The sequence below is a fragment of the Kogia breviceps genome, chromosome 15 (genome assembly GCF_026419965.1).
Source record: "Kogia breviceps isolate mKogBre1 chromosome 15, mKogBre1 haplotype 1, whole genome shotgun sequence".
Classification (NCBI taxonomy): domain Eukaryota; kingdom Metazoa; phylum Chordata; class Mammalia; order Artiodactyla; family Physeteridae; genus Kogia; species Kogia breviceps.
In genome coordinates this window covers 67,890,149-67,903,642 of record NC_081324.1, presented here as the reverse complement: position 1 = coordinate 67,903,642, position 13,494 = coordinate 67,890,149, and the positions used below count along the sequence as shown (strand labels likewise).

The 13,494-nt window shown below is 45.4% G+C and overlaps 1 protein-coding gene across 11 annotated transcripts in view; it reads right to left on the bottom strand.

Moving 5' to 3' along the window:
* AP1B1 (adaptor related protein complex 1 subunit beta 1) overlaps positions 1-13,494 on the bottom strand; it is a 101,961-nt gene that overhangs the window by 29,042 nt on the left and 59,425 nt on the right. For 4 of the 11 annotated variants that reach the window (XM_067015397.1, XM_067015399.1, XM_059040216.2 and 1 more), the window contains 2 exons: positions 4,099-4,161; positions 149-254 (listed from right to left, as the gene is read on the bottom strand). In XM_067015397.1, coding sequence (XP_066871498.1) covers positions 149-254; positions 4,099-4,135 — 143 coding nt within the window. In that variant the 5' untranslated portion in view covers positions 4,136-4,161. Of the gene's footprint in view, positions 1-148; positions 255-4,098; positions 4,162-6,885; positions 7,145-7,428; positions 7,554-13,494 lie in introns of those variants that run through there. The other 7 variants (XM_067015402.1, XM_067015404.1, XM_067015403.1 and 4 more) reach the window with 3 other exon arrangements.

Genomic DNA, 13,494 nt, shown 5'->3' with positions numbered 1-13,494 from the left:
GCAAACAAAACCTTCTATTTGGAAAGATCTGTGAAGGGGAGACATGGGTCCCTAGGGATACCTTAAAGGAGGGATCGAACTGGACCCAACCTCAAAAGCTTCCCTCTGTCAGCTGCCTCCAGCTGCCAGCTGGCCTACCCCTGCACACCTGACGTCTTTGCCCACGGTCATGGACGCAATCACTTTCTTCACTGCCTCCTTCTTCTTCTCCTTCTTGTCACTGTTCAGCTCTGCCTTCAGCTCGAAGATCTCCCCTAAAAAAGGAGGCAGCATGAGTGATCCATTTCCACTCTGCCAAGGGGCGATTCCCAGTCCCCAACTTCCAAAAGAATGGGAGGGAGGCAGGGAAGACACTCTGTGCTGCCCGCTGAAGGCAGCTTCAGGCCCTGGCCCTGGGTGGGCAGGCAGCAAGGGAAACAACTCTGAATTATCAGGATGGAAGGCTGGAGATCAAGTCAGATTGAGGGGAGAGGAGCCATGGAAGCTACAGAGGTTCTGAGGGAGACAAAAAGTGTGCTGCCAGGTCCTGCTCAGCCAGATGGCTAAAAACATGCCGAGGAAAGCAAAGCTCTCCTCAGCCACCCTCACCCAAAGCCCTCAGAGAAGCGTGGGATGGAACCTGGGGACTTAAGGTTTGAGGGAAAAGGGCAGGATTTGCTCAGTTTCAACACATAGGCTTTTCCTGTTTTCCTACAGCTTCTAGTTAAAAGAGCTCTCTCAGGGTTTCACTTCCTGATCCACAAGTGGTTGCTCGGCTCTGAAAATGGGAATTCAGCTGTTCCACAAGGGCTCTAGCACTTAATAAACTGTTCTTAAGAACTTGATGATCTGGAAAAAGCAAACGAGGAAGTAGGACTGTTCAAGGTCCTGCCATGGAGAGGTAGTCAGGGGCCTGATAACCCCAATAACAGGTTAAGAGGGCAAATGCTGGACTGAGACAGGCCTCCTGCCCTTTAACCAGATGCAGCCAGCCTTTCCTGAGCCTTTCTCTAAGCCAGGCACCTCCCTAACTTCTTCCCACACCTTTTCTCGTTGCATCCTCACAACAACTCCACACTTGCCCCCATTTTGCAGATGAGCAAGTGGAGGCCAGAAGAGGTTCAGGAACTTGCCCAAGGACACAGCCATGAGGAGGAAGGCTAAGATTCAAAACCAGGTCTGCCAGCTCCAAAGCCCATGTGCTCTGGCCGACCCAGGACATTCACCCTGCTTCTCTGAAACCATTTCCTTGTCTGTACTCTCTGCCTTGCCTGAGGCCTTGACTCTTCTCACATAACATGCAAAATGCTCAGCTCAGTGCCTGGCACTCAGTGGCCTGCATTAAAGGTGGACGCTATTATTACTAATTTACCATGTGAACCTCTGTCTTGGCTCCCTCTTTTGTAGGAGAGTCCCGGACTTCCCTCTCAAGTTACTTGGGTTGGGGGTGAAGCAGAAACTGTCATGTGGGGGGAAGTGATAGAAGAAGTTCTAGATGGATTTACAGTGAAAAAAGGAAAACTAACAGGGTTTTTTTGTTTTGTTCTTTTTAAAAAGATTTTTTTAATGACTGAACAATGTGGTGTTCAGCAAAGAACTTGAAATGAGAGACAGTAAACAGGTTAATTAAGAACAATTGTGCAGCACAGCCCGGGCAAGGCCACATTGAGGATATTGCTCAACAGAGCAAGAAGAAATCTGCAGACCTTGCAGTTCAAATCCAAGGCTCTGGAGAGCTGAAGGAACACACGCCCTTCTCCTCCAAGAGACTAAGGGGGCTGTGTCCCTGCTATGGGATCCAACAGACCATGTGACTGACCCTGGGCCTTGCTGCTGGGCTGCCCCTGCTTTGTTTGAGGTGTTTGGCCAGATTCAGTACAACTGGCAGTCAACTGATGGATCTAGGCCCGAGTCACCTTTGCCCCAAGAAGGCTAGTGGTGTGATCCCAGGATCTGCCTGCTTCAGAAATGCCTCCTTCCTATAATGTGTCCCAAATCCAACCAGTCACCAAGTCTACCTCCTCAATCACATACGAGGCATCCAATTCTATCCCCAACACCCCTGGCATTCCTCTCCAGCTCAGGCAGCATCATCTCTCATGCGAACTGTGGTTCTGATCTCCCTGCCTCCCCACAGCCTCACCCACTTCGATCCTTGATTAGAATCTGCCTCTGACCTCCCCTTGCCTAAAACCATCAATGATGTCAAATTTGGTCCCAGACATTTCTCTAGACATTCTCCTCAAAAGAAAACCCATTAAAAAAACCCCACTACTGACACCCCAGTTTACTCGGCACTGTTCACCCACTCTGACCTGGCTTGCCAGGCCCCACACACCTCTCCAACCTTTCTTCCATCACACTCTTCAGTAACTTGTGCCTAGGCTTTTCTTTCCCTGATGGACCTGGGCCAGTACTCACTCTGCCCCCCTTTATCTGTCTAGCTCCACCCCAGCCCTCCCATGGGCCCCACCCCTCCCTTATCCCAGCACCCACTGCCCTTTAGAGTGATTACTACTTAATAAACTGTCCTCTCAGGCTTCCCTGGTGGTGCACTGGGTAAGATTCTGCCTGCCAATGCAGGGGACACAGGTTTGATCCCTGGTCCGAGAAGATGCCACAGACTGTGGAACAACTAAGCCCGTGAGCCACAACTACTGAGCCTGTGCTCTAGAGCCCACTCACCACAACTACTGGAGCCCGTGCGCCTAGAGCCCGTGCTCCACAACAAGAGAAGCCACCACAATGAGAAGCCCGCGCACCGCAATGAAGAGGAGTCCCCGCTAGCCACAACTAGAGAAAGCCCGTATGCAGCAACGAAGACCCAACACAGCCAAAAATAAATAAATAAAATAAAAAATTTTTTTAATTAAAATAAATAGATAAATAAATAAATAAACTGTCCTCTCTGCCCAAGGACAAGCAAAGCCAGGTCAGAGACTCCGTTTGTCTCCTCCACTGCACATGGAAGAGACACAGGAAAACTGGCTGGACTGAGAAATGAACCACCTGATGAGGGAACTGCAGGTCCTGGCTCAGCTGACCCAACAACAAACTCTCCTCATCTGGTCAGCAGGCGAGTGTTAATCTCACTTGGAGGGAAGGAAGGAGGAAGGAAGGGCCAGCCAGAAAGATGCTTACAGGGTTAAAGCACATTTGTCAGCCACTACAACAAACTCCATTTCCTGAAAAGCAAAATCAACTGTAATACCCAAACAATACAAGACTAGCTTAGCAAATTTTGATGCAGCAACTCAACAGACTTAGTCTTCAGAACTGTGGGGAAACATTTATGATAATGCCAGATGAAAAACAGGATATAAACTCTGACTTCAACCACGTAAAACATGTGCTCAATGATAAGGACCAAATATGCACAGATACCACTGTGCAGTTGCTGACAGGACTGTGTGCTTTCTTTCCTCTGGGCGGTGGGGCATCATTTTTTTTTGGGGGGGGGGCATCATTTTTAACAATTTAAAGCCATGGGGAACAAAAGAGGGCTTTTTTCTATACTTGGAGCTAATGCTTTTTCCTTCTGGAATTCTGAAATAAGTAGTCATAATTCTTACACCATCCGCAGTTGAAATTTCCGGATCCATAAGGTTCAAAATGCTCTCGGTGATTCTTGCCACTTGCTTCCATGCCTCTACACGCCCTCACCCCCCCACTACCACAGGGAGCAAGCAGAAGGGTCGGGCAAGGAAAGAGGAGGGTAAGACCCTGCAATGGGGATGTCCCTGGTGGCGCAGCGGTTAAGAATCCACCTGCCAATGCAGGGGACACAGGTTTGAGCCCTGGTCCGGGAAGATCCCACATGCCACAGAGCAGCTAAGCCCATGCACCACAACTACTGAGCCTGCGTTCTAGAGCCCACGAGCCACAACTACTGAGCCTGCGTGCCATGACTACTGAAGCCCACACGCCTAGAGCCTGTGCTCTCCGCAACAAGAGAAGCCACTGCAATGAGAAGTCTGTGCACTGCAATGAAAAGTAGTCCCCACCTGCTGCAACTAGAGAAAGCCCGTGTGCAGCAACGAAGACCAAAGGCAGATCAAAAAAAAAAAAAAACCAAAAAACAAAAAACAAAAAAACACCCCACAATGAAACAAACAGTACCTTTCTTGGTTGTGGTGAAATATTTTGAGTCCGTCATTTTGGTCCCTTATCTGTGGCCAGACTCTGCAAGACAGAAAAGAGGTGATTTACCCTTGTGTTCCATTCCATTTTCATTTCACAAGAGGGGAGAGGGATCCAGTGCATGCCTGATGAGGGGAGATAGCTTCTCATCTCTTTACTGGGCAAATGAACTGTTAGATAATGGCTGATTAGATTTTGGAGGGTAATTCCGAAGGATCTATCAAATTTTAAAATGTGCGTATTCTTTGACCCAGCGATTTTACTTCTAGGAATCTCTCCCACAGAAATATCTGCACAGGATAAAAGGGTTTTATATCCTGCAGCACTGTCCATAACAATATACCACTGGAAATAACTTAAATGTCCATCAGTAGGGAATGGCTCAATACTTTGGAAGAGTCCACAGATAAAAAAGCACTGAACAATCATGGTTACAGCAGCCCCTCTGTGGTGCTCACTCTGCTCAGCACTAAGTGCTTCTCACACGTGAACTCATTGAAGCCTCATCACAGCCTCATGGAAGTACTATCACTATCATTGCCTATATAGTCAAAGGAGCTTGGAAAATGCCAAGGTTAAAAAGCTAGAGAGGTTTCTTCTCTATCCAACTTTTCCAAGCTTCTCTGAACAGTGATAGGCACTATTCATCTCTAGAGAGGGCTAGAAACTACACACTGCAGACTCTACAGCACTCCCCAAATCTAACTGGCCAGTTTTCTCAAAGCATCTCTCAGGACACCTCCTAGGGTAAAACTCACACTGTGAAGTACTAGTCTAAGGCAACAGGGCAAAGAAAGTACCAAGGCCCTCTCGTTCATTCAACAATTTGCTGAGCATTTACTATGTAACTTCAATAGTTCTTCTTGGTCAACAGATAAGAGATAAAAGAAGCTACACAGGAGCCAAGTACCCTGGATGCATGTCAGAGGCTTTGGGGTTGTTCTAACATTTATTAAGAAGCTATCATTTACTGAACCCCTATTAAACCGTTACACACATTATCTCATTTAATTCTACCAATATAGTAATTGCTTTTACCCCCTTTTTAGATGAGGAAACTGAGGCTCAGGGATGTTAAGTAACCTGCCCAAGGTCACATGGCTTGTAAGTGGCTGGACTGGGAGACAATTTCAAGTCCGTCTGAGCTCAGGACCTGTGCTCTAAAGAGGAGGGAATTCTGCTTCCCCATCTAAGAGAAAGGACAGAACCCTAAGAGTGGCTTAAGGACTCAGTCCAAAAAGCCATGAGACTTTCAACTTCCAGTACTACCTATAGTTTCACATGGTACAGAAAACCACACAACCCAAAGAACAGTCATTTGCATGGAGAAAACTCACTCACTTGGTCCCTTCTGTTGCCTCTATAGAAGAGACTCGAACATGTAAACCGTTAATATTTTCTTTCAGTTCATTGCTATCAGTGATGGGAGATTAAGGTTACTCTTGGGATGGATGTGAGGAGTCAAGGAACATCTCAAAAGTCTCTGGAGGGGCTTCCCTAGTGGCGCAGTGGTTAAGAATCCACCTGCCAATGCAGGGACATGGGTTCAAACCCTGGTCCGGGAAGATCCAACATGCCGCGGAGCAACTAAGCCAGTGCACCACTACTACTGAACCTAAGCTCTAGAGCCCACGAGCCACAACTAATGAAGCCCGCGCACCTAGAGCCTGTGCTCCACAAGAAAAGCCACCGCAATGAGAAGCCCATGCACTGCAACGAAGAGTAACCCCTGCTCATCACAACTAGAGAAAGACCATACGCAGCAACGAAGACCCAACGCAGCCAAAAATAAATAAATTTTTTTTTAAAAATCTCTGGAAACAATAGCAACACACCTCCCCTGCAGCCCAACTGTATTTTTCCAGTTTAAGCCTGTATTTATGGCAGGATGGCAACAGGGCTGTTTCCCAACTGAGATGCCTGCCCATAGATTGTTTCAGTAACCAATGGGGAACCAATAAGTACTGTCTCAGGGCTGCCTTAAAGCCTTTGTGGACCCCATTAGGATAAAGGAATAAAGGCTTCGCTGACAAAGTATAAAGAAAAAGACACAATTCCACATTCCTTTTGCTTTGTCAGGTTGAAAAAGAATGATGGCACTTTTCTGTGGGAGCTGAGAGAAAGAGCAGAAGAGACCCCTGTGTCTGCTGATGCCAGTGCCGTTGCGGGGCCGCTAACTGCCAGTCTCGGCAGCGGGAGTCAGGGCTGCAGACAGATCCACAAAGGCAAGGACCCAAGTCGGCCTGTTCCACAGCTGCATCCATCCTCCACACAAGCGTGGCCAGGGTTCAGTCAATAGTTGTTGAAAGAAATGAAAAATTGCCACTGAAAAGCCCAGGGACCCTCAGCCTGCTCTCCAATAGCTGTGAGGTAACTATATAAGCATTTGTTTCCTATCAGAGTTTACATACATTAAAAATAATTTCATTTTGAGCACAGAGAAAGCCATTTTCTCAGAGAAAACTCACCAACCTAGAGGTTCTTTGTGGAGCTCTGAGAATGAGCAGGTAAAGAAGACAATGGCATGTCTGTCACACAATAAAATGCTGTATGGCTTCAGAAGTCACAGGCCTGAGAGCATAACCAGAGGTATCCAAAATAGGAGAGTACCTTGGGTTTCCCAAGGTTAAATTTAGTTGAAGAAGAGGGATCAATGAAGGCAAGAATGGCTAAAAATCACAGGCCAAAAGAATCACAGAAAGTAACATACAAACCCCTCCAACGTTAAATCTAGAAGGAAATCAAAGTGAACAAAGCAAAAACTACCTTAGATGTCCAACTTCAGCGCTGCCCAGAAATTCTTCCTTCTCTGGTAGAGGAGAGTGTCACAGGCTTTCCCCTCATCTGCAGGCACAACACAACATCCAAGGGCCCTGAATTCCCAGAACACAGTCTGGCAGATCTGTGTTGGATGCAACCACCCAGATGGAGGAAAGGGTGGGAAAATTTCTCTTTGGGGGATTAAAAAAAGCAAGAGAGCTGCAGGGTCAGCTAGTGAAGCCACCACAGCTGCTGATGCCCCTACAGCTGGAGCTTTTGATGACTCTTCCTTTTACAGGTGCTAAGCAACTACTCACAAACTTAAACCGCCACCCCATGTGACGGCTGGCACTGGCGGCCTCTTTCCTCCGCAGTATCTATTTCGCATATCCCTCTGCAGAGGGCCCAGTGGGACTGCTGATGCAGAAATTGTATCCCTTTGAATTCGTTTCATATACAGGAAATTAAGGTAGAGGAGGAAGGAGAAGATGGTGAGAAATGAAAATACTTTTGCAAAGCCACCCCAGAGCACCGATTAAAAAAACTCACCTCACCATGAAAGATCACCAGCACCATGTGGATCTACTGAGGGTGGCTAGCTCCTCATGTTCTTTCACCACAGTTGCCTAGGCTATCAGCTCAAGAGAGATTTTTCATTCTCTCTGCAGGAATGGAAAATACCCTACTGTTCAGTCAGACTTTGAGCTCAGACATGCAGATGCCACAGGAAAGACTGGTGCTTTTCTTGGCCCTGCTCTCAGCCGTCGCTATGCACTGTATCCCTGCTAATGGAGGCCACAGGGGCCAAGACTCTGACCATGTACATGAGCCACAATTGAAAGCAAGCAGCCAATTTAGGCAAGGAAAAGCTTAGGGTTTGGATTCCATCTTTGGAAGTGGCAGAGCACATTAAAAAAAAGCAATAATTGGAGGGAATTTTTGTTTCAGAAGCTGCTCTGGTCAATGTGATGAGTCACTTCTGCTAAGGATACAGCATTCTATGCTGGGATACCCCTCAGTTTCAGTATTTACAGACCAAGGAATGCCTGAAGGGGATGGCACTGTCCAAATTCAAAGCAGGGCACACCTGGGACCAGTTTGTCTTTGAGGAGACACTGCTGCTGTCCCCACCTCTGTCCTCCCTCCCCACATCCATTCTCAGTAGATGACTCTGATACCACAATCCCAGAGCCAGTTTCTGTTAATCTCACTTTTTTCTTGGTTTTAAATCCTATTGACAGGGCTGCTTCCCTTGTCACTAGGTGTAAAGAAATGAACTGAGTAATAAGGCCTGAAACAGAGTAGATTTCTCTTACGTTTTCTAAAATTATAAAGAAGTCCTTGATGAGAATCACTGACGTACTGGCCAGGGACAAAGATGTAATTTAATTTAAGAGTGGAAAAATGAGGCCCTAATAAGAAAAGGAAAGGAAAAAACTCATAAAAAATATTGTCAGCTAAAGACTGAATTTTAGCAACTGGAGTTAGGGTTGGGTTTAAGAAAAAAAGTCCTCAACACTTTAAAAATTTTTGAGTCATCACAAATCTAAATTAATTTTATGACCAGGAGATTAAAATTATCTTTCTGTGTTTTAAGCTAACAAAATGAATTTAAATCTATTAAAAAATACATTAAGGGAGGAGGCGAGAAGATGGCGGAAGAGTAAGACGCGGAGATCACCTGCCTCCTCACAGATACATCAGAAATACATCTACACGTGGACCTTCTCCTATAGAACACCCACTGAACGCTGGCTGAAGACCTCAGACCTCCCAAAAGGCAAGAAACTCCCCACGTACCTGGGTAGGGCAAAAGAAAAAAGAATAAACAGAGACAAAGAATAGGGACGGGACCTGCACCAGTGGGAGGGAGCCGTGAAGGAGGAAAGGTTCCCACACACTAGAAGCCCCTTCGCGGGCGGAGACTGCGGGTGGCAGAGGGGGAAGCTCCGGGGCCGCGGAGGAGAGCGCAGCAACAGGGTTCGTAGGGCAAAGCGGAGAGAGTCCCACACAGAGGATCGGTGCCGACCGGCACTCACCAGCCCCAAAGGCTTGTCTGCTCACCCGCCGGGGCCCGCGGGGGGAGGGGGGGGCTGGGAGCTGAGCCTCGGCTTCAGTCGGATCCCAGGGAAAGGTCTGGAGTTGGCAGAGTGAAAACAGCCTGAAGGGGTTAGTGCACCACGGCTAGCCGGGAGTCCCGCTGAAGTCTGGAGCTGCCGAAGAGGCAAGAGACTTTTTCTTGCCTCTTTGTCTCCTGGTGCGAGAGGAGAGGGGATTAAGCGCACCGCGTAATGGAGCTCCAGAAACAGGCACGAGCCGCGGTTGTCCGCACGGACAGTAGAGACGGGTGTGGGACGCTAGGGTTGCTGCTGCCGCCACCAAGAGGCCTGTGTGCGAGCACAGGTCACTCTCCACACCGCCCCTCCCGGGAGCCTGTGCAGCCCGCCACTGCCGGGGTCCCGGGATCCAGGGACAGCTTCCCCGGAGAACGCGCAGCGCGCCTCGGGCCGGTTCAGCGTCACGCCGGCCTCTTCCGCCACAGGCTCACCCCGCATCCGTGCCCCTCCCTCCCCCCCCTCCTGTGCCAGAGCCCCCAAATCAGCTGCTCCTTTAACCCTGTCCTGGCTGAGGGAAGGGCAGACGCCTTCGGACGACCTACACGCAGCGCAGGACCAAGTCCAAAGCTGAACCCCAGGAGCTGTGCGAACAAAGAGGAGAGTGGGAGTTCTCTCCCAGCAGCCTCAGAAGCAGCGGATTAAAGCTCCACAATCTACTTGAAATGCCCTGCATCTGTGGAAAACCTGAATAGCCAGCGAAATATCCCAAGTTGAGGAGCTGGACTTTGGGAACAAGATATACTATTATTTTCCCCTTTTTTCTTTTTGTGAGTGTGTATGTGTGTGCTGCTGTGTGAGATTTTGTCTGTATAGCTTTGCTTTCACCATTTGTCCTAGGGTTAGACCGACCCTTTTTTGTTTGTTTTTTTAATATAAATTTTTCTTCTTAATAATTATTTTTTATTTTAATAACTATACTTTATCCTACTTTATTTTGTCTTCTGTCTTTCTTCCTTCCTTTCTTCCCTCCTTTCTTCCTTCCTTCCTCCCTTCCTTCCTCCCTTTCTTCCTCTCCTCCTTCCTTCATTTCTTCCTTCCTCCCTTCCTTTCTTCCTTCCTTCCTTTTCTTTCCTTTCTATTTTTTCTCCCTTTTATTTTGAGCCGTGTGGATTAAAGGCTCTTGGCGCTCCAGCCAGGCGTCAGGGCTGTGTCTCTGAGGTGGGAGAACCAACCTCAAGACACTGGTCCACAAAAGACCTCCCAGCTCCATGCAATATCAAACAGCGAAAATCTCCCAGAGATCTCCATCTCAACACCAAGACCCAGCTTCACTCAAGGACCAGCAACGAACAGTGCTGGACACCCTATCCCCAACAAAGAGCAAGACAGGTCTACAGCCCCATCCATTAGCAGAGAGGCTGCCTAAAATCATAATAAGGCTACCAACATCCCCAAACACACCACCAGACGTGGACCTGCCCACCAGAAAGACAAGATCCAGCCTCATCCACCAGAACACAGGCACTAGTCCCCCCAACCAGGAAACCTACTCAACCCACTGAACCAACCTTAGCCACTGGGACAGCCACCAAAAACAACGGGAACTACGAACCTGCAGCCTGCAAAAAGGAGACACCAAACACAGTAAGATAAGCAAAATGAGAAGACAGAAAAACACACAGCAGATGAAGGAGCAAGATAAAAACACAGCAGACCTAACAAATGAAGAGGAAACAGGCAGTCTACCTGAAAAAGAATTCAGAATAATGATAGTAAAGATGATTCAAAATCTTGGAAATAGAATAGACAAATTGCAAGAAACAGTTAACAAGGACCTAGAAGAAATAAAGAGGAAGCAAGCAACGATGAGCAACACAATAAATGAAATGAAAAATACTCTAGATGGGACCAATAGCAGAATAACTGAGGCAGAAGGACGGATAAGTGACCTGGAAGATAAAATAGTGGCAATAACTACTGCAGAGCAGAATAAAGAAAAATGAATGAAAAGAACTGAGGACAGTCTCAGAGACCTCTGGGACAACATTAAACGCACCAACATTCGAATTATAGGGGTCCCAGAAGAGAAAAAGAAAGGGACTGAGAAAATATTTGAAGAGATTATAGTTGAAAACTTCCCTAATATAGGAAAGGAAATAGTCAATCAAGTCCAGGAAGCACAGAGAGTCCCATACAGGATAAACCCAAGGATAAACACGCCAAGACACATATTAATCAAACTGTCAAAAATTAAATACAAAGAAAACATATTAAAAGCAGCAAGGGAAAAACAACAAATAACACACAGGGAATCCCCATAAGGTTAACATCTGATCTTTCAGCAGAAACTACAAGCCAGAAGGGAGTGGCAGGACATATTTAAAGTGATGAAGGAAAAAAACCTACAACCAAGATTACTCTACCCAGCAAGGATCTCATCCAGATTTGATGGAGAAATTAAAACCTTTACAGACAAGCAAAAGCTGAGAGAGTTCAGCACCACCAAACCAGCACTACAACAAATGCTAAAGGAACTTCTCTAGGCAAGAAACACAAGAGAAGGAAAAGACCTACAAGAACAACCCGAAACAATTAAGTAAATGGTAATAGGAACATACATATCGATAATTACCTTAAATGTAAATGGATTAAATGCTCCCACCAAAAGACACAGACTGGCTGAATGGATACAAAAACAAGATCCATATATATGCTGTCTACAAGAGACCCACTTCAGACCTAGGGACACATACAGACTAAAAGTGAGGGGATGGAAAAAGTTATTCCATGCAAATGGAAATCAGAAGAAAGCTGGAGTAGCAATTCTCATATCAGACAAAATAGACTTTAAAATAAAAACTACCACAAGAGACAAAGAAGGACAATACATAATGATCAAGGGATTGATCCATGAAGAAGATATAACAAATGTAAATATTTATGCACCCAACATAGGAGCACCTCAATACATAAGGCAAATACTAACAGCCATAAAAGGGGAAATCGACAGTAATACAATTATAGTAGGGGACTTTGACACCCCACTTTCACCAATGGATAGATCATCCAAAATGAAAATAAATAAGGAAACACAAGCTTTAAATGATACATTACACAAGATGGACTTAATTGATATTTATAGGACATTCCATCCAAAAACAACAGAATACACATTTTTCTCAAGTGCTCATGGAATATTCTCCAGGATAGATCATATATTGCACAAATCTAGCCTTGGCAAATTTAAGAAAATTGAAATCGTATCAAGTATCTTTTCCGACCACAACGCTATGAGACTAGATATCAATTACAGGAAAAGATCTGTAAAAAAATACAAACACATGGAGGCTAAACAATACACTACTTAATAACGAAGTGATCACTGAAGAAATCAAAGAGGAAATCAAAAAATACTTAGAAACAAATGACAATGGAGACACGACGACCTAAAACCTATGGGATACAGCAAAAGCAGTTCTAAGAGGGAAGTTTACAGCAATACAATCTTACCTTAAGAAACAGGAAACATCTCGAATAAACAACCTAACTTTGCACCTAAAGCAATTAGAGAAAGAAGAACAAAAAAACCCCAAATTTAGCAGAAGGAAAGAAATTATAAAGATCAGATCAGAAATAAATGAAAAAGCAATGAAGGAAACAATAGCAAAGATCAATAAAACTAAACGCTGGTTCTTTGAAAAGATAAATAAAATTGATAAACCATTAGCCAGACTCATCAAGAATAAAAGGGAGAAGACTCAAATCAATAGAATTAGAAATGAAAAAAGGAGATGTAACAACTGACACTGCAGAAATACAAAAGATTATTAGAGATTACTACAAGCAACTGTATGCCAATAAAATGGACAACCTGGAAGAAATGGACACATTCTTAGAAATGCACAAGCTGCTGAGACTGAACCAGGAAGAAATAGAAAACATAAACAGACCAATCACAAGCACTGAAATTGAAACTGTGATTAAAAATCTTCCAACAAACAAAAGCCCAGGACCAGATGGCTTCACAGGCGAATTCTATCAAACATTTAGAGAAGAGCTAACACCTATCCTTCTCAAACTCTTCCAAAAGATAGCAGAGGGAGGAACACTCCCAAACTCATTCTATGAGGCCACCATCACCCTGATACCAAAACCAGACAAAGACGTCACAAAGAAAGAAAACTACAGGCCGATATCACTGATGAACATAGATGCAAAAATCCTCAACAAAATACTAGCAAACAGATTCCAACAACACATTAAAAGGATCATACACCATGATCAAGTGGGGTTTATTCCAGGAATGCAAGGATTCTTCAATATACGCAAATCAATCAACGTGATACACCATATCAACAAACTGAAGGAGAAAAACCATATGATCATCTCAATAGATGCAGAGAAAGCTTTTGACAAAATTCAACACCCAGTTATGATAAAAACCCTGCAGAAAGTAGGCACAGAGGGAACTTTCCTCAACATAATAAAGGCCATATATGACAAACCCACAGCCAGCATCGTTCTCAATGGTGAAAAACTGAAACCATTTCCACTAAGT